Below are 26,591 nucleotides of genomic sequence, written 5' to 3' on the forward strand. Positions count from 1 at the left end.
AACATATTGGTTTAGAATATGTTGATCTCTCCTGCTGGTTCTTTTTAAGTTCAGTTGTTCATCCAAAACCTTTTCTGGTTTCGAACAATTATTTGTTAACATCTGATGTTCCCTGTTCTGAAAAATAAAACTCAGGCAAGAGGCAGTATTTGGAAGGCTCAATAAAAGTATTTCTGTGATCATAATCCATTTCCTTGCAAGGACAAAAAGCCTGGGTACTGCTGTACAAGATATGTGCAGGTGGGATGCTAGGACCTTGTTATAACAAGGGCTGCATTTCGTATGTTTTGTGCCCTAATGGAAAGGAGAGGATCCTTATTTTTGAGTTTTTTCCTCGTTCGTTTTATGGAAGTGCTAGCAAGCTTTGAAAACTAGGATTATTTTTTTTTTCTGTAAGACAGGAAGGAAAGAGGATTCTTGTGATAAAACCTTAATTTTGGGAGCTATTTTGTCAGATTGTAAAGTAATCTTTGCTGTAATTTCAGAGAGATGATACTGAAACTGTATTATTGTTGTTCCATAACACCCTGTCCTCTACTGTTATCATAAGAGCTGCTGCTGAAAACCTTTGTTCACATGTGGTCATTAGACAAGTGAAAGAAAGAAGAAGCAAAGTACCCTTTGCTATATCCTTGTTTCACCTTAGTCTGTGAGTTCAGTCTTGGTCTTGCTATAGCCCTTGGATCATCTTTGTGACCCTCCTCTGGACCCTCTCCAAAAGCTCCACATCTTTCCTACACTGGGGGCTCCAGACGTGGATGCAGTAGTCCAGCAGAGGCTTCAGATGGGCAGAATAGTGAGAGACAATCACCTCCTTTGTCCTACTGGTCACCCCTTGCCTGATGGAGCCCAACATATCATTGGCCTTCTGGGCTGAAATTGCACTCTGCTAATCATGTTAAGTTTTTCATCAGCTGGAACCCTGATGTCCTTCTCAGCAATTTCTTTGAAAGTTTTTTCAGTTTAACATATGTTTTCTGTTTGAGAGCAGTATTACCAGCTAGACCCTCAGTACGTGAATTACTGGCCCACTGCACTACTCCAATCTGTCATCTAACTTGGAAGAGGCGTCCCCGTGAGGTGTCAGTACTCTGTTGTCCTAGTGAGAATAATTCACTGTTAGACCCAGTGAATGGTGGCTTTGCAGTATCACTACCTCACTCTGCTCACACCACCCACCACCTCACTGTGCTCACATCCACTGTTTTATCTCCATCGGTGTTCAGCAAGTGTTGATGAATGTCAATGGGTGCCATTTTTTCTACACAGAGGAACGTGACACTCCTTTCTTAAATCCACACTTTCAATTAGATGCAGTTTTGTCAAACTGCAGAAAAAAAACAACATGAAGAACAAGATGATGTGTTATTCCTTGGTTACTTTCTGTACATCCTTTCATCAGGACCAACTGGGATCATTTATGCAGGCATAATTTCCTGGTGACTGTGTCAGGAGAGTACATACTTAATGGCTTTTCACTGATTTAGTTTAGTGATCACTGTAGTGTATGCGTTTTCTAGTCTCTAATCTAAAATACTTGTAGGGAAGACATCTAGTGGACAATCGGTGAAATGTAGGGAAGATCATTAATTTGGTGCAAAGGTGCAGATAATTGGGCAGGTGTGCTGTATAAAAACATCTTTCTTTAGGCAAGACCTATTCATGAAGTCTTGAGGAAAATCAGACGCTTCTCAGGGTCATCTTTTCTAAGAAGTGTGTGGCACATAATTTCCTTGTAGTAGCCATTCCATTCTTTTTGTCTTCTTCCCTCCCCAGTACAGGAAGGGTGTAGCATTTGCTTCTCTCTTTCTGTTTTTTTTTGTTTTGGTTTGGTTTTTTTTGTGTTGTTTGTGTGTCCTTCTCCATAGTGCTTATCTTCTGTTTGTTACAAGCTGGAAGTCCTCCTCCATTTGTTCTCCCTGCTCTTATGAAGCCTTGTTCTTGGTTGCTGTAATAAACCAGTGTACAGCATACTCTTGCATTTGCATTCATCACCGAGGTTTTGCTGCTGCAATTTCTTGTTCATTGTGTGTAAATGTTTATTTTTTCCAATGTGTAAATTTTTATAAGGCTTGAATCTGAACATTGTCTCTTTGAGAAATTACCATACATTTAAGAAAAAGGAAAAGGCAAAAAGTAAGAAGTAGGAGGAGAAGAAACATCTCATTGTGTTCTTCAGGCTTGATTTCATTATAAAGAAAACCCCACCTATCCAAGCAGGCCTTACTGAGGGCTGAACAGCTGAGAGTAGACAGTGTAATTCCCCAAGTAAAATGGTGGCTCTGGCTTAAACATCTTCATTAACTTGCTGCCTGCTGGTTTTATTAGTTATGCAGTGTTTGGCATACCATTGCAGCTTTCCATTTACTGCTGAGTGACGTCTTGAGGAATAATGGATCTGGAACTATCAGCAACTGACAGGCTCCTGGAAAAAGCAAAAAAAACCTGGCCATTCTGAATTTACCTATGAATTTCAGGCTTTCTTTCCTCTCATTTTTATTAACAAAGCCGTCATCACTGTCTGTCTTTATTTTGTAGTTTTGCCAATTTGAGAATTCACCCTCATGGATTAGTGTTGGTGGACCTGCAGAGCTACAATGATCATACAAAAGGAAGAGAGGAAACTGATCAGGTAGTAGGGATGCTTTTCTTATGCTTAGTGAACTGCATGGGGAACCCCTTCTTTTCTTCACATCTATTAAAGCATAACTTGGTAAAATATTTTTAAATAACTGTGTTCATTCTATCTTAGTGCTCACAGATGTGGAGTAGTAGTGGCTGTTGTAATCACATTTGTGTACAAATGCACACACATACTTGCATGGATGTAGTGGGCTTCACATTCTTTGCTATACAAGTTTCAAAAATGTTGCAGCCTTCTTTTAGCCTTCCTATACACAGGGCAGAGAGAGAAGGGATGTTCAACCCACCACACGGTGTACTAGAGTATCATTTTCTTCTCTGATATGGGAGACTGAGAACCTTTGTTCTAAAACTTTTCTTTCCCAGGAAGAAGAATAGTTGCTGCTTCTCTGATGTGAAATTCAGAGTTGGGATTTTGGGGGGGACTAAAACTTTCCAGGATTCTTCTGCTCCCTCTTTAAGTTGGGTCTGAGTGTTGTGGCGGTTAACCCAGACAGTTAAATGCAGTGACAGCTGTTAGCAGTATGTGTTTGCTTGCTACTAATGTAGCCAGGGCAGATAATTATTCATGGACTTCTAATGTTATGTTGCAAGTCTTTCACTACTGATGCTTCTTATTATTGCCTTCTAACTAGTCTAATTTAAAAGATGTTATACATCAAGTGATCCCTTCTATAATTTCCACCTCTTTTGTTTGCTGTTTTTTCAGCTTCTAAACAAAGTAGAAGAAAGAATGAAAGAATTTTTTCATGGCAATCTGAAAAGGGTAAAGCGGTAAGTTCATATATATAGACTTCCACATTTGTCTGGGTTGCTAAAGACAATAAATTATGCTTTGCTATGCTGCTGTGAATAAGTAGTCTGGAGTATGAATTCTTGTGTATGTTTTTCCCTGAATATTTTGAAACTGTTTTATAGCAGAATTAAAGACACTGATTTTTCTCATGTGAAGCTTGACCTTCAGTGTTGTTACTTGGGCAAGAATTACTTCTTTTATTGTTTTCTGCAACAGTTGCATGAATTGGTGGGAGAAAATGCAAACAGAAGGCAAGAGGCGTTCTGCTGTGGAAGAACTAGGGAGCCAAGGGTGGCAGCAGGCCAGTCCAGAGCATGAACTTTACCTACAAGATCCAGTCCCACGGCTCCTGATGGGGCAAGCAGGGCTGGAGTGGGTTGCTGATAGTGCCAGACAAGGCCTTATACTTCCAGGCTGGGTGTCAGGAGTGGCAAAAGATGTGGGCAGGCACAGCTGTAGCTTAGCTCAGGCAAAAGCATAAGCCAGAGCCAAGGTGGGCATCCTTTCCCACCACTGTCTCATGTGGCTTGGTCCCAGCAACCAGAGCAGGATTATCCAGATTTATCTGATGGAGCTGGGTTTGAGAATGGGCAGCAAGCAGTGGAAGTACTGTCTTTTGTAGAACACTTTTTAATATTGACATACTATTCTGGGTGTCTGTAGAATCCCTATTATGTGAACTTGTTTAACATAGATCAGGAAAAAGTCTATCTGAAGTGATCTAGATTAGTTTTGTTTCCTGAGTATAGGAAGATGAATTTCTTTGGACAGTGCTTCTGGATTGGATCTTGTAACATGCTCCTCAACTTTTAAAAATTTGTTTTGCATCCTTCTGAATCATACATGATCCCTAACAAAACTAGTGCTGCTGGAAATTGTTCTTTCTACCTTTTTCCTTGATCTTGTGAATAGATGCTCTTGCTTTTTCAACATGTGCTGCCATCGCGTGGTTTACTGAGAGCAGAAATACTTTGTACAGTGTTTGCTGAGAATCCCTGGTGAATTTGCAAGAAGCTTGTCTGTCTGATTTTTCTCCTGCACCTTCTCCTGAAAAAGACTTAGTTATCTAGAGTGTACGGAAATTTGATGAACTCTGTGCCTGCGCAATTTGCATGAAATGGAATTCAATCATTTTAATTATTTATTACCATTTCAAATACATTTTGTCTTTTCAGATCTAACACTGATTTCAACCATAGTTGTGTTGGACTTAAAAGAAAAAGGAAAAGAAAGAAAAGATTTAAGCACAAAGCAACCTGTTTGTCTAGGTGGCTTTGAAATGTATTTTAAAAATAAAACAAGCTGGCAGCTGAGATGTCACATATGTGGATATCAAGAATTGTGCTTAAACATTGCAGACCTGGCTCAGCTTAAAGCGCTGTCATAGCTCGCTTTTGTGTTTCCGTATATGTTTAAAATGTCTCAGTACAACTTTAGAAGGGTGAGACTCACTAATCTCAAAGAAATTGCGTTCTTAGCTGAGCTAAACACGGGAAGAGGTTTTGTCATTTTTGTTTTTGTTGTTGTTGTTGTGTTGTTTTTTTTTTGTTCACATTCTGATTTTTGTATTGTGGCAATTTCTGGTCATAAACTGCTTCTTTTGCAGAGGCGGTGTTACATAAGTCTTTTCTCTTAGAGGTGTATTCGTGCACTTTGTAGAACTTAGTTGTACATGAAGAGCGGTCACTGCTACACCACTGGTACCTTAGCAAATTTTGTGTATTTAACATATGGCTCATGGGTTTGTTAAATGCCTTCAGCATTAAATCTTGCGAATTTTCTTGTTTACTCTTGTAAATGCTATTTATTTATTATATTTATTATGCAGAAGCCAGTGATTGTTAAAAGAAAATATACAAAATCATTCTCACAGGTTTGGTGATCTTTTTCTCTCTTCTCTCTTTCTAGATTGCCAGCCATTTTGAGAGGAGGTGTCATCGATAGATACTGGCCCACAGCTGATGGGCGCTTGGTAGAGTATGACATAGATGAAGTTGTTTATGATGAAGATTCACCTTTTCAGAACATTAAAATTTTGCATTCGAAACAGTTTGGGAATATTCTTATTCTCAGTGGGGATGTCAGTAAGTATTGTCTCAGTGAGGATCTTCTGGGTGAAATTGTAAGAAGTGTTTTCTCTTACTGTGTCAGTTTTGATGGGTTACTGAAGGTTGTGGTTCTGATACAGGAAGCTAAGTCTTGTATATGTATGTGTACGTACACATCTGTTCCTATATATAAAATATTTAAATCAGAAAGGGTGACCAGGTGTAAAAGCTGGAGTATGAGCAAGGTATATGCTCTTTCAAAAGTGTTTTTCTTGCTGTGGAAAATACCACAGGAGAAGTGAAGTTAGCGTTCTCTACCACAGCTCATTGAATCACTTTGTTCATTTTATCTTTTACTGTTTGTTGTGATAGCAACCTCTTGAGGGCTTCTCTTTGACAGTAAAACAAAGTATCAATCTTCAAAACAGAAGATTGGAATTATCAGGGAGTATCCAGAGGAAGAAAAGGTGGTGTGTGGGGGGTGGTAATCTGCTGCCCTATTTTTTGTGATGCTGAAATTATTTCCTCAGTGAGATCAGCCAGAACAGCTGTATCCCATTTAGCTGCTGTGTTGTTGAACTTATTTTGCCTCTTTCTTCTCCAGAATGCTAAGTTGAACTTCAAGTTAGTAGGAAGAGTGACCCAGATTTTATGAGAGGTTCTATCTATGGACTACCTCTGCCTGTTGTTCTCTGTGTTTTTGAAAGTGAATCTGAGAGAAGATGGGTTACTGTTCTTTTAAGCCACATAAGGATGCTATTTGCAATGAAGACTAGACATATCAAGGAATATGCTTTGTGAAGTCCCTTTGTATTTATGTTTAAATGCACTGACTGAAGTAAATGAGGGATGTTCCTGTCTAGGGTTAGGATAGCTAATTTGAGGCTGAGTAATTAAGACTTTTGAATATAGCTTTTGAAATCACCAGAAATACCTCTAACCATTCAATGTAGCTATCACCATCTGTCAAGGGGACTTAAAGAATTCTGTGCAGATGGCAGCTGTGAGTGTTGTTAATACTGAATTCATCAGCTGAGTATTCTTTAATTCTGTTAGAGTTGTATTTGAATTGCCAAATTAAGTATTCCACACTTCTGGCCAGAAATTTTCATTTTGATTTTTCATATGGAAATGAGGTTTTCTTTGAATGTTGTCACAGCATGCCACATAGAAAGAGAAGTATGCCATTACTTATTTACCTTCCACAGAATTTTAAAACAATGGTCTGTAATTCTGTTATTGTGCCATTATAAACTAAGTGCTGATTGGCAGGCACAGTATTAGAATGTGCTTGGTATAGCAGCACATCATTGGTTTGCTCTTGTAACTTAGATCTGATATTAGAGCCAGGAAAGTTATTGCCTGTTTTGAAGGTACCAGATATTAATGGTCATGCTTATTCTTCTGTGCAGGGATCTGCAGGGTGCAACTAGGTTGATCTTTTTAGTTGGGGTTCTGAGAGTGCTTGCGAAAGTCTCCTGATTGTCTTTTGCTGCATTAATTTGAGGTAAAAACCCACTGAAGTGTGTCAAGTGTGGACGTCAAGTCCTAAGTACTGCCTCTTTTGCGCTGCAGATGTGGTTGTCTTGGCATACAGTGCTTGGTAATGTTGATGCAGCCACTGTTGAGTTTGCTTTGAGGAATGCAGAAGTCCTGTACGAGATTCAGAGGAGGATTTCATTAGCTCTGGTAAATCACCAGTCTGCTTCTACCTGACGTGTCTCAGCTAGGTTCTTTCTATATCTACTCTTACATTGATCTGTATTGTATCTCCTGGGGATTAATCAAAAGAACTAAAGATGTTTCTGTCCAACTCTTTCTCTTCCTTCCATTCAGATCTGGCAGAAAGTGACTTGGCATATACTCGAGCCATAATGGGCAGCGGAAAGGAAGACTACACTGGCAAAGAAGTGCTGATCCTTGGAGGTGGTGATGGGGGTATTCTGTATGAGATAGTCAAACTGAAGCCAAAGATGGTTACTATGGTAGAGATATCCTTTGACAAATGACTGGTCATTTCAGTGTTGTGCAGTCTGCATGTTTTAGCATTAAGTACAACTACCAGACTCTAATTTGCATGAGGAGATAGTCTGAATTGAAATTTCTTTCTTGTGAGCATGAAGCTTTAACATTAATGGTAACCTAATGTGCCATAAACAGTGGTTGAAAACAAAAGTAAGTGCTTTTTGACCCTCTGTCTGAATTTGGGGTCAAAGATGTAAGCTTGGCTATTGTGATACATAACTACACCTTATTATTCCTTTGTGAATTTCACCTTTTTGACAATTTTTTTCTTGAAGAAAATGAAATTCTCATAACCTGTATTATTTCTGGGGTGCTGAATGCCTTAACTGTCTTCAAACATTGACCAAATGGTGATCGACGGGTGTAAAAAGTACATGCGTAAAACATGCGGAGATGTCTTAGACAATCTGAAAGGAGAGTGCTATCAGGTATTTTTTATTTTGCTTTTGTTGAGAGTAACATTTCAAATGTGACATTGAGGCTGGGAGATTGCTGTGGGAAAGTTTGGTAGAAGAGCCTTCTGATCTTTCTTAATTTTGGGAAGAATTTTTTTTCCTCATGAAATTCCTAAATGCTAATAGCTGCCAGTGGAACTTGTATTGAAAGTATGCATTATTTTAATTCTTCACTTTTGAATTATTTTAAAAATAACTACGTATACCCAGAAGGAATGTGAAATATGAAAGTTGCCTATTGCCACAACTTATAAATGAAGAGGAAATAGTTATAGGGATGCAGTGTTAAATACAATTCCCTAAATTGTTATGAAGATCTGAAAAGAAATGTATGTTTAAGTTAGGTCATTCTTCACTATTGAGAATATCTGTTAAAAAAAACTGCACTTTTTAAAAAAATTTTCAGAGAAAATCTTACCACTGCACTCTCAGTGTTTAAAGGCATGCAGTCTTCTGTGCCGCATCTGACATCTTTTTACTGATATGATCTGATATCTTGTTCTGTTTTCATTCCTGCTCCTTAACGTTCTCATAAATACTAGTTTGAAGGTGTGTGTTAAAAAAATGCACATTAAAAATTAACTGAGAAGTTGCATGCTAGTTTACATGAGTCAGTGGCCCTTCATACAAATACCTTATTTTACTACTGTGTTAGGAGGCTGCAAGTGTTACCATTTGACAGAACAGAGGCTACCTAGAAGTCTGAGCTAGGAAACTGAGTCTTGTGGTGCCTTGCACTTCTTATTATTCCTGCTTTATAATGACATAAAAATATGAAAATATAACTCGAAGTTAAATCCATTTTTAATTTTGCACTTCATTCCTTGCTTAGTTCCTGTGAATCCAAGTTTGTTCCTTTTTCCAGGTCAGTTCTAGGGTATTTTGAAGATTAATTACAGTATTTCATTCTTTTAGGTTCTAATTGAAGACTGTATTCCTGTACTGAAGAGGTATGCCAAAGAAGGAAGGATGTTTGATTATGTAATTAATGATCTGACAGCTGTTCCAATCTCCACATCTCCAGAAGAAGGTTAATCTTCTAATTTATTTTCCTCCACTTCTGTGTAACTTCTCAATCTCAGTCCCTACTGCATAACAATTGGCAATTTGAATAAAAAACACTTTGATTCTTACCTTTCTTTTAGTGGGAGCTTTATTGAAGCGCAGAAAATGATAGCATATCTTTCAAATTTCTCTTAAGCATTAGATAAAAGTAGGTGTATTGAACTTCTTTGAAAACTGTGCTCATACTCCAGAATAATGTGAGCTCAAGTAACTCTTGAGAAAAGTGTTCAGTGAGTTCACATTCCAGTATTGTATGCACTCGCACCCATGCTGACACATATCCTCTCCCTACCCAAAGTAATGAAAACATTATTAAAAACAAACGAAAGAAAACATACAGAATATTACAGTAAAGAAAACTAGAGATATTCACTTCTTTGTTGCTATTGTGTGAGGGTTTTATAGAGGCTTTGTGTCAACGGTCCCACCAAGAATGTCGCTGGTTTACGGGCTGGTTCGGCCCGGTTCCGTGATGAGTAGGGCAGAGGGATCCGCAGATCCGTGCCTCTGGAAAAAAGGAAACAGGGGATCCCAAAATGATTGAAAACAAATGATTGAAAACAGTGGCAATGATCTGAGAAGAAACAAACTAATTTACTAAATACATTATCGGAATGCAAGGTAACACACTATAATACGATATAATCAGAATTGAAGCTAATAAATCAAATATAATGAGGGAGAGAATGTCTGAAAGGTGGTCAGGCCTCACCACAACGCTGAGGTGAGATGCGCAGTCCAGTTGAGCAGCAGGGAGACGGGACCAGTGCCCACGATGAAGGGCAGGCGAAAAAGAGGACATCAGGTGACCTGGCCAGGAGTTAAATCTCCTCTCCCTGACCACAAAGTCCTCTGGGGAATGTAGTTCTTCTCTTCTTCTGGGCAGGTACCCAGGACTTGAGCATTGACAGTTAAACTCCCAGTGCCCCACGTGATGTTATGATGTGGAATACCTAAAACCAAAAATCACAAAACCATGACACTTTGATTTATTTTTCTTGTTTGTTTCTTTGTTGTTTTCTTTCAAGCTGAAAGATAGCTGCTTTCTAGATGGTAGGCATGCTGTAGGTCATGACTATATAAAGCCAATGATATTTGTTTATTGATCATACTCTGTAGATTCTACGTGGGAATTTCTGCGATTGATTCTTGACCTCTCAATGAAAGTCCTGAAGCAAGATGGAAAGTATTTCACACAGGTATGGTATCTAGATGTAAAGAAGTACTGCTGTTGTAAGTATTGTAATCTATATTTTTCAGATACATCTTTCTCACAAACAAAAACAGACAAACAAAAAAACCCAGCAAAACTAACAAAATATAGTAGCAGGCTGTTTTCTTTCCTTATAGTACTTTGTTTGGATTTTTGCATGAAATCTGGGCTTTCCAAACTGACTTGTCTCTTTCCATTTTCAGCTGAAATTGTTTGTGCCTTTGAACTTACAAACATAATTTCAATAATCAGGAAGGCATACTGCAAAATACTTCAGCTGCAAGCAGTTCTTGGAAAAGCAGAATAGGTGTACTTTACAAAGATGGACATGGTTTCTAAGCTAATGTCTTCAGTAATACAGTGTAAGACATGAAAATTTGTGTTATCCATAAAGATGTAAGAATTTGACATAGGTGCAATGTGACAAGAAAACTAGTCAGTTGGAAGTAAATGTTCTTTTTGCTTTTTTTATCAATTCCTAATGGAAATTACTGGTTTTGCTTTGTGGAAAATAGATTTTATACATTTTAATCTATTTGTTATAATGCTTGGCATTTTATGAAATGCCTTATGCAGTTCTTATAAGACTTTGTTCTTGTATCAAGTTTCTAATCCAATTCCATTTAAAAATAATTAAAAATTGATATGCTTGCTACAGTATGGCTACTTCAGGTATAATGCAACTGTGGTAAAGCTTCCATCTGAAGATACTTCTTTATTCCAAACTTAGAATACCACGAAGCTCTATGCAATTGTAACAAGAAAAAACCTGATGAGAGCGAGCAGACAGATGAGTGAAGTGTCTCTGAAGTTGTATTTTGTGCTGTGCCCATACTTCAACTAGTTTTCTAATGTGTGTAGCATCGAAGTACAGCATTTTGAAGTACTTCACTGAACTCCGTAATAACTCTGCTAAAATTATGCATTTGAACACTATTCCCATCAGAACTAGCTTTCTGAGGTGCACAAAGGAATGAATTTGCTCTTAAATTGGACAAGCTTTTAAAGAAATGCAAGATTCACAGAATGACTTTTTTTTCTTTTTTTGTAACAACCTTAATGTGCTGCTTTTCTTTGAAATGCAGCAGTTGTATGAACAAGATAAATACATTATCCTGTGGTTGAAATGCAGGATACAACTAATGCAGTCACACTGCACTAAATCTTCCTGGCTTTTTATTTTGTTAACAGTGGAAATATTCCTTACAGGTTTTGGTATTGAAAGGGAGGCAATGTCTTTTGGACAGAGCAAGCATCCATGTTGCAATTTTCCTACCTGTTAACATACACAATGAGTCTAGTGGACTTTAATAGTGGATATGTAAATGTCTGTGCAATCTGTCAGATTTTCTGGAAAGACTCTGGGAAGAAGACAAGCATAAAGCTGGTTTGATGGCCATGCTGCAGCCAATGTGCATGGAGAAGTGGTTGTACATCAAGCTGCAATCAGTGCATGTTGGGGCTGGTGCAGCCCTGGTTCAGCTTGACAGGTAGACTGTGGACTGAAATTCAGATGTGAACTACTGCTGATTTGAGTAACTGATCTTAGTCACACACTGAGGACGTGCAAGATTTTGAATGCTCTGATATATATTGATTGTTAAATGACAGAGTATTTTAGCTCTGTGTAAAATGTTGTCTATTTAAGTTACTTTTGTTCCAGCTGTCAACTTCTAAGATGCAAATCTTAGGTAATAGGCTGCATTTTACCTGCTGAAGGAAATGGTTTTTTTTTTTTTTTTTTTTTTTTTTTTTTTTTTTTTTTTTTAACAAAAAAAGCAATACTTTGTGTGTTGTTCCCCCTGGCCTCTTTCATACCAACTTTCTTGAGGTGCTTTTTTTGTTCTCTAAAATATAGACATTAAATAATCTCAAGACAACTGACTGGGGGAATTTCCATTTAATTGCTATGGCCTGAGCCTCACTATGATGAAGGAATGCATCAGAGGGAAGATGCTGCAGAAGTGTCACCCTGTTGGCTACAGGCCAGTAGCTGTAGTTGCTTTCTCTGTGTTGGCATTGTGTTGTACTGGCATTTGAAACTTGTCTTCTAACAGAAAAGTGTATTATGCTATCAGAAGGAGCAAACTACTGCAGGTATTGCTTAGGAGCACCATCAGCAAGCAGAGTCGGGTTTTGTCTCACTGCAGTGCTGTAGAGTCCAAAAACACTGGTGAAAAACAGTCTTTGAAAAAGCTAGGGATGTTCTGGAAATGCTGAAAAGCAATTGCTTATTGCTAGTAGTTTGGAAACATGGAAACAATGCAGCTAATACTGGCAGTCAGTGCAGTACTAAAAGAAAATAGGCACAACCTCCTGTTCCCATTCAGTTATACTTCCATGCATACTGTTTGCAGTGTAACTGAGAATTAAGTGTCTTGTAGCACTGTGATGTAGCTCTGAACTTTGAGAATTTTTTAGATGTTTGATAATTTCATGTGCATTAACTAGGATAAAGTCCTAGTATCCACCTAGTTACATATTGTATTTTTGATTAACTTAAAACCCAAAGTTTCAGTGCATAGAAATATCTGTTTTTTACATAATTACATTGTGTAAGTGATGTGATGGCTCCTCTTCATCTGTGGATGACAAAATGGATGGAGCCATTGCTGTAGCTGGCTGAGAGTTTGTCTGCTTCTGCAGAATTGATTCCATAAAAAATTTGGCAGGCCAATTTGAATTTTTTTTTTTTTAACTAAACCTTGCAGGTCTTAATGCAGATACTGTACTTTTAGGTTATATGCAATACCACCATCAACAAAAGTTGAGTAAATCTAACTGCATTAACAATGGAACACTGACCCTGACACTAAACATTCTGAGAGATGCTCTAATAGCTTCAGGATTATGTGAGATTTCACTTTTTTTTTAAACTGACAAAAGTTGATCTTAACTGTACGGAGGAGAAGTGGGAGAGTTTAGGAAGTTGAGATGTTGCTTTTTTACTATTGACAGTGAAGCGTAGAAGTATAATATGCACACTTACTGAAAATCTTTAATTGTAGCTTTCTTTCATGTGCTGTTCTAACACATACCATGATTGTTCCCTTGGGGTACCACTGTGATCCTCGAAGCTATCTCCAAATGCTTATGCAGATGATCTTTTCGCCACAAGGTGGAGACTGACAACTAACATTGTGCATTAACATTCATTAACATTAGAGAGCCTGTCGGTGAAAGGCTTTTCAGACTATTTGTATTCCTAGGGGATGCAAGAACAGATGTGCCCAATTTTAGGATGAAGGAATGACATTTTTGGTTGTTTCAGTTCTGGTGAGATAGAAAGGACAATTTATGGATCTCATTCTCTGTTGCTGTAAGTCTGTACTTAAGTATGTTGGAAAAAAAAAAAAGCCTCTGCAATTGCTCTATATATCCACCAATCTTAATAATTCTTAAGAGCAAAAACTTATTTGCACAAATAGTAACCTTGCAATTCATGTCCTTGATATTTTTAACCACATCATTTATCTTGAGAGTCTTGCAACCTTCATAGGACCTGGGTTTCCAGTGTATGAAGAGAAGTGAGTTTCAAGGACCTTTACCTTCATGTTTCACATCCTTGTGTCTGCATACAAACGTAATCCCAGGTCCTGGTTTCAGCTGAGACAGTGTTAATAGAGTCTGGATGTTTGGTTGTTGCTGAGTGATAGGAGTGTACCTTGGGCCAGGCTGGACCACTCAGTGGGGAAGAGCCACAGCCTTCATGAGGAGGCAGCAAAGGGCAGAGAGGAGCCAGGGCAGCTGGCCTGAATTTGGCACTGGAGGACTATGAAGCTACAGGGAGTTGTCTGAGGGAAGGCCACTGCTCAGGGGTTGCTGGGTATTGGTTGGCAGGTGGTGAGACATTGCCTTGCTGTGTGTTGGTCAGAGGTTGACGAGTGATTGCACTGCAGATGTGTATGTAGGTTGCTCCATAAGTAATGCCTCTTATTTACATGGAAGCAACAGCAGTACAAAGAGTGCGATAACACTATTTCATAAAGCAAATTCTCAGCTACAAAGCACTAGTTTTCAGCAGTCACTAGCATTAGCTGTGTATTTTCACTAGCAATTAACAAGAGTCTACAAACCTCACGTACAAATCTGTGTTAAAATCTGTACCAGTGGGAGTGACCCACTGTTCCACAACTGCTATGATGGCACTGTTGCTAGGAAAATGTTCCCGATGCAGTCCCATCTTTTATTGGCCTGGACAGATGGAAATCCAGACTATATGATGGATGTGGTGGGACAGTCCAGCCAAAACTGGCAGTGCACTCCACGGTTTTCAAACAGATATGGAGTCAGGCATTATTGCGCTGCAATAGACTATCACCTTTAGCCTTGTATTAGTTGAGTAGGTCCTGATAAAATTGTATACGATGTTCTTTGTGTTCTTATGTGAGCATTTGCTGGACCCACATGGAGTAAGCTTTATGATATTCTAATGTTGCCACATCAATTTATAACACACTGAAGCTGACTTTCCCCGATCATAATCCACTGATTTATGCAGATGGACTGATTGAGATGCTTTTCATTTAATAGTGTGATAGCTGTCCATGGCTGTCTAGAACGTGGCTTATCTTTCACTTTGCTGTTGCCACTGTTGAGACACACCACTCACCACCTCACTGTGCTCATATCCACTGTTTGGTCTCCATAAGCAAATGTCTGTGAAGTCAGTAGGTGCCATTTTTTCTGCATGGAGGATTTGGTGATGCCCCTTTGCTTCATCCATGCTTCCATGTCAGACATCATTTTGTCTGACTGTCCATTTGCTGTCATCTGTTGCATTGCAACGAAATGTAATGGAATATTGGTGGGAAGGTTCAACCTCTACTGCCATACCACCAACATCTGCTTCTGTCATCATGGGCCAAAATAAAACAGGAGGCTTTCGTTTTGGACCCAGTATTTTTATCATTGCATGTTTTGTTTCTGTTTTTCCTTTTCTGTCTTAGTAAATATATATTTTTTTAATCACAGCCCACAAGTCCTATTTTTTTTTCCAATTCTCTTTCTCTTCTCATTGAGGGGGCATGGAAATGCCTTTTTCAATGCTAAGCTTTTGCTCTGCTGATTTAATCCTTTGAGGTTGAACAGGCCGTAATTTTCAGCCTGTTGAAGAAGTGGAACCTTTAAAAATACCTCCCTGCAGGAATGTACTAGTTCCTAGCCTAACCCAGGCGAGATGGAGACTTTTTCAGACCACTCACACAGGTTTCATTCCAGTAAACAGCAGTAACCACCAGTGTGAGGATCAGATTTCTCCCACACACATGGCCATTCACGAGGCCATCCCATCCTGACCGCCTACTCATACAATGTGGCCATACCCTCTAAGTGTCCAGACCATCACGATGTTGCTCCAAAGTTGAAATCCTTTTTTTGGCCGTTGTGTGGGCTTTCTAATTATCGCTTCCAAAGAAGGACCAGTGTTCTCCTTGTCTAGAAGGAGGCTAGAACAATGTCTGTGCATCTCTGTGATTTCTAGGCTGTCTAGAAGTTTTTCAGGAGAAGGCATTTCCTTGAGTTACTAAGAGTTTAGCTTTAAATTAATTGATCATTTGGACATTGGAGATGTCTGCAGTAGGATTTGCCTCTGTTAGTTTCTCAAAAGCTGTCCATGTCATTGAAGACTTGGACCTTGGTTGATGCTGTGTGATGACGTTGATGCTCTGTGTATCTCCTTGCTTGTTAGTCACTCTGGAGTGAGGAAGGAAGGAAACCCAGGCTGCGTTCAACTTCTCCTTTTGTTATTACAAAATAAAATAGAAAACTGTTAAAAGCAGAAATTAATCTTCTCTAGTATATTGTGACAGACAAGATATCCAGAAGCAATGACATTTAGAGTAAGTTGTGTAAAAATGATATGTAGGAAATGGGCAGGTATTCCATATCCTTCCAAACCATTAGTTTACTCTCTGAAGTCAGAGGAAGCATAGTGACTTAAATTTAGCCAAACTAGTTGATGAACTCATCTGCTTTATAGGAGAGGTAAAGTTGACTGGAAATACCAGTGCTAATTTAAACAGTTTTCATATTTTTTTGCTACTTTATTTTAGGGGGTTGTTTTTTTATCGTCTGCCCAGCACTGTATTTGTTATTTAAATCATTGTGCAATACTTTGTAGAAGCCTAAAAACTGACATTCTTTGCCTGTCACATCTCATGGGATGTCACTTGCGTTGTGCACAAGAATCATAGACTTTGTCCTGAGACAGAAGGGACCCATGGGGTCATTGAGTGCAGTTCCAGTCTCAACACAGGAATGTGTGGAAAAAATGGCATAAAAAAAGCCAGCAAAACAGGTGGGCAATTTTAAGAGCTGGACTCAGTGATCCGTGTGGGTCCCTTCAAACTCAGCATATTCTATGATTCTTCTACAGAATTTGTCTTCAGAATGCTAAGAATAATTGGTGTTTGGAGATGGGCATGGGCTGTCAAGATGTGTCCAAGCAGGCTCTGAATGCAAAAAGAGTGAAGCCATTCAGGAATTGTCAGTCATAAGCAAGGTAACGAGATTGGGTAATCGCTAAGCTTTAAACTGCCTTCTGTGTCAAAGGGATGCTTGTTAAGGGTGAAAAACTAGCATTCCTCCATTTCTTGGTTGTCAAATTGTTTGGAATGGAATCAGGGCTTCAGGGAGAGGAATGTGGTGAGATTTTTGTGAGATACTGACGATTAACCACATGAGGGGAAAATGGCTGCTTTTGCCATTTCCTTTATAAAAAATGTTAAGGTCATAATTTTAAACTTTATTAAACACTCTGGTCAGTACTAGCTGAGTAATTAGTGGCTATTTAGAAGACCAAGTATGTTGCTCTACCATTTAACTATTTTCGTTATGTGGAAGACTACATGTTATCTGATTGATCCCTGTATTGTATTCTGGGCATAGTTCCCTTCATCATATTTTAATGATGCCAGACCATCTAAGTGCAGTTGGGATTATTATTAGCACAGTAGTCTTAGTCAATACAGCTATTCATATGTTAAAGAAAGGTGTGAATAATAGTGATTTTTTTTTTTAATACCTTTTCTTATTACTGATATGAGTCCATACAAGTTTTGTCGACTTAATGTTCAACTGTTTCTTGAGTGAAGCGGAATAATTACCAAAAAAATCGTAATTCTATGGTGCTATAAAACCTGCTGCGTGTGTCCTGAAGGTGAGGTTGAAGTATATAGCCATTAAGTAAGATCTCAGTGTGTAGACTGCAAAGCCATGGATTGGAAAAGTAAAATTGTGTATTGCCACATTTCATTGTTCCAGTAATTTGTTTGTCATGCTGTTTGCAATGATTTCAGTTGATGAAAAAGGGAGGAAGTATAAATACTGAAACAGCAGGCTGGGAAACTGTCTATAAGAACTTTAGATCTCATTGTGTATCCTATTAAACTTCCTCCATAGTACTGGCATACTTTGTAAATTACCTAGCAGTATTTTCTATTTATGACTCAAATTACACACACAGGTTGTTTTTTAGGTAAGTGGCTTCTTTCTTTTGCATTCAGTCTGATGTTGAAACAAAATTATATGCTTGGTAAAGGATGGCTGAGCCAAGTAACTGCTGCAGTGCCCTAGATAATAATAGGTTACTAAACAAGTGCTACAGTAGTCTGTTGTGCTTTGTGCAGTTGTGCTGAGTTAGTACTCATATCTTAACTTTGCATTAAAGCTTTATTTCTGTTTATTGCCTGATGTTATATGCAAAAATGATGTTGATGGGAGATGTGCTGTAGGCATATTGGTTTTCGTAAGAGCTCAGGTTGTTTCAGCCTCTGCCCTATTTGTAAGAGCATCTGTGCATTTATTCATTGAACTCATATGAGTTCCTCACTGTGTGAGAATTAACTTTCAGTTGCTTTTGTGTGCACTTAATTATTTTAAGGCCATTTTTAAGCATCTGGGAGATCTACGAAACAAGTTAATCAGTGAAGTGCAAATTTGTTGAATAAAAACTGATCTCTGGGAGTTACGTTTTGCAACATTTTAGCAGAGGGACTTACAAATGAGAAGTACAGGTAAAGCGGGTATTCAGAATGAGCCCTTTGTTCCTGGAGTTCTAATGGAACTTGTCCTTCATTTTGAATTAGAAGTATTGAATTTGATATGCCTAAGAGAGACCTGTAGTATTTAATTAAATCTAGTTCCTTCTTAGTTGAACTATCTGCATTCTCTCAGTCAGATACAAGTTACTTGTGTTATCTGAGGGCAGGAGGGGGCAAGATATCTTGTTCTATAATGGAAAAAAAATGTGCAAACATTACCAGAAGTTGTTCAGAGCAATTGTGCTATGCTATGGGCAGAATCTGTTGCCTTGGGCCTTCTTGTTCTGTACATGCTCTGAACTTCACAAGAAAAAGAAATCAAAAGCAGAACTCTTGTACAGAGTACTTTTGCTGGAAGCCTTTTGGCCTGTCCAGTCATGAAGAAAAAGGGTCATTCTGGAAATAAGCAGCTGTTGGTATTAGCAATTTTTTTTTTTTTTTTATAAGATCATTTTCTTTCTAATGCATGTACAAGGGTTTCTCTGGAAAAATGCCTCCTGTTTTATTATGTTGGCTCAGAATGACAGAGGCAGATGGTGGTGGTATGGCAGAAGAGGATGAACCTTCCCACCAATATTCCATCAAATTTTGTTTCCATGTCACAAATGGCAGTGAAGAGGCAGTCTGACAAAATGGTGTTTCACATGGAAGTGCAGATGAAGCACTGTATGGAATTGAATTCCTTCATGCAGAAAAAATGGCACCCACTGACATTCATTGATGCTTGCTGAGCATTTGTCTAGGCATGTATAGGTATGTTGTAGTATTTTTTTCTGATACATTCAACCAGTGTATGTAAGCACAGTGAGGCAGCGAGTGGTACGTTTCAGCAGTGGTGACTGGATCAACTTGACTGGTACAGATTGTTATGAGCATGCAGGCTGTTGTTCATTGTTGGTGAAAATGCATAGCTAATGGTGGTGATTGGAAAAAAATGTTTTGTGACTGAGAATTTGTTCTATCAAGTAGCTTTCTTGTGCTGTTTGTATCTGACATAGTTTCCATGGAAATATTTAGAGGAGGTGTTATTTTCAGAGCAACCTACATATTTCTGTCATTGAAATTAGTATTATGAGCTGAGATAAACAATAGTCTTCTGTGCCATGGGTCTCCTGTCGTCATTTTGTGGTACTGTGGCTCGTATGCTAGGTTACTAGGAACTATGTATGCGCTAACATGACATGCAAGTTTGTTTGTTTTTTTTGTCTTTTTGTGTCTTCTGTAGTAATAGAACTACTTCTTCCACTAGAAGTGATAAAATGTATGCAAAGCTGAGGGTTTTTTTACACTGCAAATACTCCTGAAGAAATCCTACTTAGTGCTTCTGTTTTGACTGATCAGAAATCTGAAGAAGAAAGACTTTGTAACTAGGTAACAAGCATTCATACCGTAAGCTGGTAAACCCAACCATTTGGGAAGGGTGGGGATACATGTCTCCTGAAGATGTCTCATTCTGACTGATATAAGTGTTCACATATGGGTAGATTTCATGGTTTGTGTGGCTGTATGTCTGCAGCATGTGGCACAGTTAGACTACATATTAGGAGCCTGCTGTTAAGCTGCACATTCCTTATGAGGAGGTTGGAGGGAGAAGACCACGAATAAGCTGACTGTCAGCAGCTAAGTACCACTGATGTTTTCTTCCCCTTGACCAGAATTGGAGATTTTCATCTCTGTGCTGTGCTGCAGCAGTAGTAGGTTCACATTGGACAGGTCTGTATTACTTACCTCATACCTGAGACACTGAGTCATCTGTAGACTGTGCTGACTATATATAACTTCTTTTTAAATTATTGTTCAAATAACTTGTTTGCTATGTACCTCTAAAGTCACTGGTTAAAGTATCATGTCCACTCATTTGTGTAGAAGAAAAAGAGGCAAGTAACTACACTGTTTTTGGGGGCAGGTGGTAGTTCTGTTACTTTTCAGTGGGCCCGAGTGACTGAAGTAGTAGATCCAGCAATGGAGGTAGAAGCCCAGAAGAATAGATGTGCAGAGCCAGGTGGAAAATGTGCCTTGATCCTCTAAAGAGAAGGAAGAAATACTTCGTGTATGAGCCGAACTTCAGTCCTAGAACAAGGAAAATTAGAAAGTGTAGAAAAGAATGAAGGTAGGAGGAGGAAGGAGGATAGCAGAAATTCACAGCTGAAGTGTTGTAACTGAAGAGAAACTCCTACAGTGAAATCTTATTGTTGACTTTCTTGCTGAATGATTTAGATCCTCCTGGAAATTCATTTAACCAGTCAAATGATTTAGGTATATGCTTTGTTTCAGTTTGAAACTTGTAGTAAGTGCCTCATCAGGGGAGAGTTCATAGCCAAATGACAAATGCAAAATGTCATTTTAGTACAGTATGCCAACTATTACGTGGATTTTTGTGTGCATGTTTTTGTTGTTACTTCTTTTTAAAATAAAAATAGAAAGCAATCTGTGCGAGTACGAGGAAGACAGAGTTAAACATTTTCTTGCTAGACTTTTTATTGGTACATGGAGAACATTGTCTTAGGCTAAGTGGTCTTTTTGTTATTGATGCCCAGCTCACTTTGTCAGTTAATATGTTAACTTTTCATAGGTGGTGGTTTTGTTAAGAAAAAAGCTAGCACTTCACTGAATTGAGAAGACAAAGACATATATATGTGTGATTATATATGTTATTATATATTACTATTCTTAGGTGTAATACATAGAACCAAGAAAAACTAAAATCAAAGGAATCACTACTTTTCCAGAAGAATGCACAGCACTTTAAGACTGTGGCCTACAGCTATGGAACTTGTGTGATTTGTTTTATCGTATTGTTTTATGGAAGAATTGATTTAAAATGAACAGATTATGGAGTTTTTTTATACCGCATTTTAATGTTTGAAGATCTAGGCAATGTTAAATAATAGAGAAAATCTGGATATTGTAATGCTGTTTGCTGATACGTTCAAGCAATCATAAAGCAAATGGTTATTGAGTAAATGTTACAGATAAATAACACACGGTGATCTGTTCTAACTGGAAGCTGTACTGTAATAGTTACTTCTGTTAATGAGAAGATAGATAATTCCCCCGTACTTATTCTTTCTTGAAAATACACAAATTGTTTTTGCTGTAGGCAGGATGAAGGCAAGCTGTTCAATATTTGCCTTGTAAATATTAAATGTTAAGAATTGCTTCTGTCTGGTTTTAAAGTATATGGAAGCCTTTCATTAGTGTATATATACTCATCTGCGGTTTTGCTTCTTTGCTTGATTATAACCAGGACTTTTTCTTTTCTTCTTCAGGGAAACTGTATCAATCTGACCGATGCCTTGACTCTGTATGAAGAACAACTTAGTAGGCTTTACTGTCCTGTGGAGTTTTCAAAAGAAATTGTGTGCGTTCCCTCCTACATGGAATTGTATCCTTTAAGACTGAGGAAGTGTAGAGAATGTGTATTAATCAAGCAAGCCTAGATGGCTTGGAGGTAATGAACTTGAATGCAAAAAGGCATTTCTACCTTCAAAAATATGAATATAATTCATTCACTATGAAAAAAAACTGCGATTTTATTTTGAATATAATTGTAGGAATTATTTTCTAATGTGCTATAAATTCACAGGTAGTGAAATGATCAGCATCTTTCAATATCAGGCTATGTTTTTCTTCATGTTTTCAAGTATTGTCAGATGTATTATTTATACAGTGTAGAATGTCACACCTAAAGTATGTAAGTATGTAAGGTGCTTTTTTTTTTTTTTCCTTTAAGGTATTTTTTTTTAGTTTACTTTTTCTGACTAAATTAAGAACCTGATTTTATAGCAGTATAGGTACAAGAATACTAAGATAGTGATCTTGATGAGTTCAGATTAGCCCAAAGTAAGATATGTATTATAACTATTTTCAATTCTGACTTTTGATTTGATTTTGGACCTTTGGTATCCTTTTGTCTGTACTTTTATCACCTTTCTTGAAACTTAGATTTCCATGCAGAAGGTGGCATTTGTCCAGATTATATTTATGTACTTTTTCACAGATGACTGAGATGTAGAAATTTACATTACACTTGTGACAGTAATTAAAAAATACAGATTTTGTATCTTTCTTCAGAAAATGACCATGTGATGTTCATTTACATTCATGAAACCTGTTGAGCAATTGAATGAATCTTCTGACTTAATACAAATGCTTATTTTTGTAATCTGACAGAAAATTAGCTGTATGAGTACCTGAATGCAGCCAAAATGCTAAGCAAGTTTATCACATTTTACAGTTACATTTTCTTTGTCTACTTCCAGAATAGTTGTGTGTAATTGCTGCTTGAAATTCTGGTACTTACCAGTGTTGCTGTGCGGCTCATCTGAAAATGAAGTAGCTATTGACATAAAAGCAGGTTCTGTTTCAAGGAAAGCGTATGTGTCCATGAGGTCTTTACCATGACCCTGTAATGAACATGCAGGCTCCCATCTGGAGAGCGTGTGACCTCGCTGTGTGAACAGGAGAACATATGCCTTCATATGAGTTTACTTTGGTTATGTTTTAAATTCCAGAAATCTGTGACTTAACTCGGCTGCTGTTGCTGTTGTTTTAAAAAAGGGCGATGTCCATGTCTCATGCTTTCATCTGCTCATTTGGAAGCTGGTAGAATTACGTAACTCTGATTTCTCATGTTCTTAGCATGGCAAGAAGGTTCCTGAAGATCAGTTTTCCTTGTTGACAGGAGCATCTTCAGAGAATCATGGCTTGAGCATACCTACTGAATGTCTATGTTGAAGCTGGGTCTTTCTCCCACCAGCGGAGCAGCAGAGATTACTGACACAGATCGTAGTTGCTACAAAGCTCAGTCTAGGTGATAGAAAGTTCTGCTTTTTGAAAAGTACGAGGCCAACATCACAGAAGCTTATAGAGAAAAGCCTAGGCAAAATCTAGATGTATCTATTCAAATGAGCATTCAGCAGAGCCCTAGTTGGGGCATTCAAGATGCAGTAGGCAGTTAAATGTTTGCCCAGTAAGATATTTGGACACTTAGTGTTCAGCTTCTGAGCATTTTGTTATTAATTGTGTCTGGTCATGTCTGCGATAGGAATTCACAAATTAGTTAGCTGGATGTTACCTTCTTATTGGAGCTTCTTACTTAGCTATCAAGGTGAGTGATAGGGATCCCAATTTGGTGATCAGAGATCTGAAGTTTTAGTTGCACTTCCTGATGTACTTCTGTAGTTTGTTCGGCAGTTGCAGTGCATAGTGCACAGCCTGAAAATCTGCAGCAAGGATTAGAAAATGGTTTGCAGAGGATTTCACTTTCAGGGGGACTGGAGTATGAACTGCTGAGCAAAAAAAAAAAAAAAAAAAAAAGAATCCAGAGAGATTTCACTTTCAGAGTTATCTACCCTGTCAGTTTTCTGTGAACTGTGAGTTTTCAGAATTGAAAGATAAATGAAAAGTGCTACTTTCATTTTAACTTTATACTACATCATTTTGTTGTTGTTTTTTTCTTTTTCCTTGACTGCTTATTTTCTCCAGGTGGGTATTCTACACTATTTGGAAGAAACAAACTGAAGTCTGAACATCAAGATTATTCTAAATGTACTTGCTACATGAAGCATATAGGCCTGCCACATGGTGCATATTGGCATCTGAAACCTTTAAATTATATGCTGTAGATGATCCTGAAACTTAGTCATGCTATTGATTGTGAATTCTTTTAAATGTTTTTTTTTTTTTAATTGTTATTTTAATTTAAAAGCAAATGAAAAATGTATATTTTGATGAGCTAGGGTGTTATTTTTGAAAGTCAACTTAAAGATGAGTAAGCAGCAAAACTGTGTAGCTGCTGAATGCACTGAACCTTTAGAATGTGATCCTCTTTAGTTTTTGTAGATCTTCACAAACTTATTGATTAAAAAAAGACATCTTGAGCATTTCATCCCTGAGGGTGGTCCATGGAGCTTGCTTTTTTTTGTTTATTTTCGACCAGATTATTTTTTTTTAATCTGTAGTGCTTTTGATGACGGAGGGCTTTTTTTTGGTAGTTCAAATTTGATACTGCAGTGTTTCTGCTTAGAGAAGACAGGCATAACAAAAAAAAGAAAAAGGGGTGGGAGAGTGGAATGGGACCTCCTGAAAGAATACCCCCACATTCTTCATTGGAAAGGGAATAAAGTCAGAAAGCTGATTTTAAACTTTATTTCCTGTAGTTTCATTCATTCATCATATTGCTGTCATCTCTTCTGCAGGAGAAGAGTCCTTAACCTTTCACCTCATGGACATCTTTAGCTGCTGCCCTACTGATTATTTAGATTTTGATATGGATGTGAAAGTAGTTTATAGAAGTACGCTGTCAGCATGAAAATTAAGGCTGATATCTCACTACAGTGCAAGAAATTAAGTGTATTAAGGTTCTTGTGATCGTACGTTCCTCAGCCTTATGGGAAACACCAGCTTCTTGAAGAAGGAAAGCTGACTTAACAAAAAAGAAATGGGGGTGTGATCTAAATTCATGTGCACCAGTATTTCTTAAAAGTTTTGGAGCAAATAGATATACTTCAGTAGGGTAAGTCCAGCTTGTATTTCTCTAGCCTGACCACACTGTGTGGGGCTCTTGCTGAATTGTTCACTTGCAATTTAAAAATCTGGAAGTTAGGTTGCATTGTAGTTTTGTTCTGAAAGAGAAAACATTTTTCTTAAATTGTTTATCATGTTGTCATAAAAGTTATATTTTTATAAGAATGTTCTTATGTACTAAAAGTTTGCTTTCAATGTTTAAAAGATTCCACATCAGAGGAGATAGGAAGGACGTAAACATTCTGTACATTTCTGTACATTGCCAAGACAGAATATAAAATACACTATCCCAAAACACATAATTGTTTTCCTTCAATACCTAGTATTCATATTTTCTTATTTTTGTTGGAGGGAGTTGATTTTCCCCCTCCCCCCATAACCAAGATGATACTGTTCATGGAAAAAAAAAAATGCACTCTTAGGATCTGTACTTATAAACTATAAATAAGGAAGAGTTTTGCTGCATTCCATATGCATAAACTGAATTGATGAAATTGAGGTGATCCATGTGGAATTTCAGAGGAATACTGGAAAAGCTGGTAAAAATTTGCCCTTTATTTCATATGTACAGTTGTACTGTTACACTGCTTTCAGTTTGGAGAGCTAAGGAGAAGTGCTCTACTAGTCTTATTGTTTCAAGCAATTCTAGCTGATGCTGATTCTTAGATAAATGTGGGTCACAGCTGGCCTACAACCTGTGTATCCCAAAGGACCCCCAAAGAGAGCAGATCCTCCTTTGGAACAGGAGGAGAGAAAAGTGCTGAATGTTTTAGCTCTATTTTAGCCATCCCCTGTTAGTGCCTATGACCTAGTAGTAACTCTTCATTTATGATACAGGACCACAGTCAGTTTATTGTGCAGATACAAACAAATGCAGATGTCTTATAAGCAGTCACATGTACCCTTAACATGACACACATGAATATTCCCAATGATCCTTAGTGATGTAGGTGGTATTAAGCACACTAAGACAGGGCTTACAGCATGTTTTCCAGAGTGAGCTTGGTAGATCTAGAAGTCAGTCACAACAAGTAGGGCTGGGTTATTGTTTTTGTTTTTGTTTTTTAGCAAAGACACTTGCAAACTGGAAGATGACTTAGTATGCTTGCTGTATCAAGGCTAGCAGAGATGTTTCCTGAACACAGAACTGCTGTGTGTGCAGGGGTGTTCTGTAATCCCTTGTCATGACCAGGGGACTTGAATTAGGTGTTCATAGGTAAGAGTCAGCAGTGCTTTCAACTGATAACAGCAAAGAAATTTGGGGGATTTTTTTTTTTAACTTTCTAATGTAGGATTTTTAAAGTGATAGATGTAGTGCGAAGCAATTCGGCGAACACTGAATATTACCTTTTATTTTTAAGTTGCTGAATTGATTCTGAGCAAGTATATATACACTGTCAGTTCTTATTTATTTGTTGCTGTAGTATAGGGTTGTTGTTTTTTTTTTTTTTTTTGTTTGTGTTGTTCTTTAAGAGAAGGAAAATAAACTGCTTTTTGTTAGAATTTTCAAAAGCAAACTGCAACAGCTGTTTGGTTTTCCATGTTTAAGGCCAGTTAGGAATAGCTATCATTGCTGCATTATGTATGCAAACATTTCCCAACATACAGTTAATATTAGGGCTTTCTGAATTATTCTTTGCACAAAATGCTGCTTCCACCTAGAAATGTGACTTAGATACTTAAAAACTTGATGATAATTTGTGCAAAGAACAGACTTCTGGCTTTGTATCTACTGCATCAGTGCAGTGCATGTGTTGAAATAAAGGTACGCTATTA

General features: G+C 37.8%; 1 protein-coding gene across 1 annotated transcript in view; it reads left to right on the forward strand.

Annotated features, from left to right (window-relative positions):
• Positions 1 to 26,591, forward strand: part of SMS (spermine synthase) — a 46,192-nt gene extending 19,601 nt beyond the window's left edge. The window contains exons 3-11 of the mRNA XM_052673777.1: positions 2,539 to 2,632; positions 3,353 to 3,417; positions 5,348 to 5,523; positions 7,324 to 7,478; positions 7,851 to 7,940; positions 8,883 to 8,997; positions 10,152 to 10,231; positions 21,557 to 21,672; positions 23,775 to 26,591. Coding sequence (XP_052529737.1) covers positions 2,539 to 2,632; positions 3,353 to 3,417; positions 5,348 to 5,523; positions 7,324 to 7,478; positions 7,851 to 7,940; positions 8,883 to 8,997; positions 10,152 to 10,231; positions 21,557 to 21,672; positions 23,775 to 23,817 — 934 coding nt within the window. The 3' untranslated portion in view covers positions 23,818 to 26,591. The remainder of the gene's footprint in view (positions 1 to 2,538; positions 2,633 to 3,352; positions 3,418 to 5,347; positions 5,524 to 7,323; positions 7,479 to 7,850; positions 7,941 to 8,882; positions 8,998 to 10,151; positions 10,232 to 21,556; positions 21,673 to 23,774) is intronic.

This window comes from Tympanuchus pallidicinctus, unplaced genomic scaffold (assembly GCF_026119805.1).
Source record: "Tympanuchus pallidicinctus isolate F22 unplaced genomic scaffold, pur_lepc_1.0 scaffold14, whole genome shotgun sequence".
In the NCBI taxonomy this organism is placed as follows: domain Eukaryota; kingdom Metazoa; phylum Chordata; class Aves; order Galliformes; family Phasianidae; genus Tympanuchus; species Tympanuchus pallidicinctus.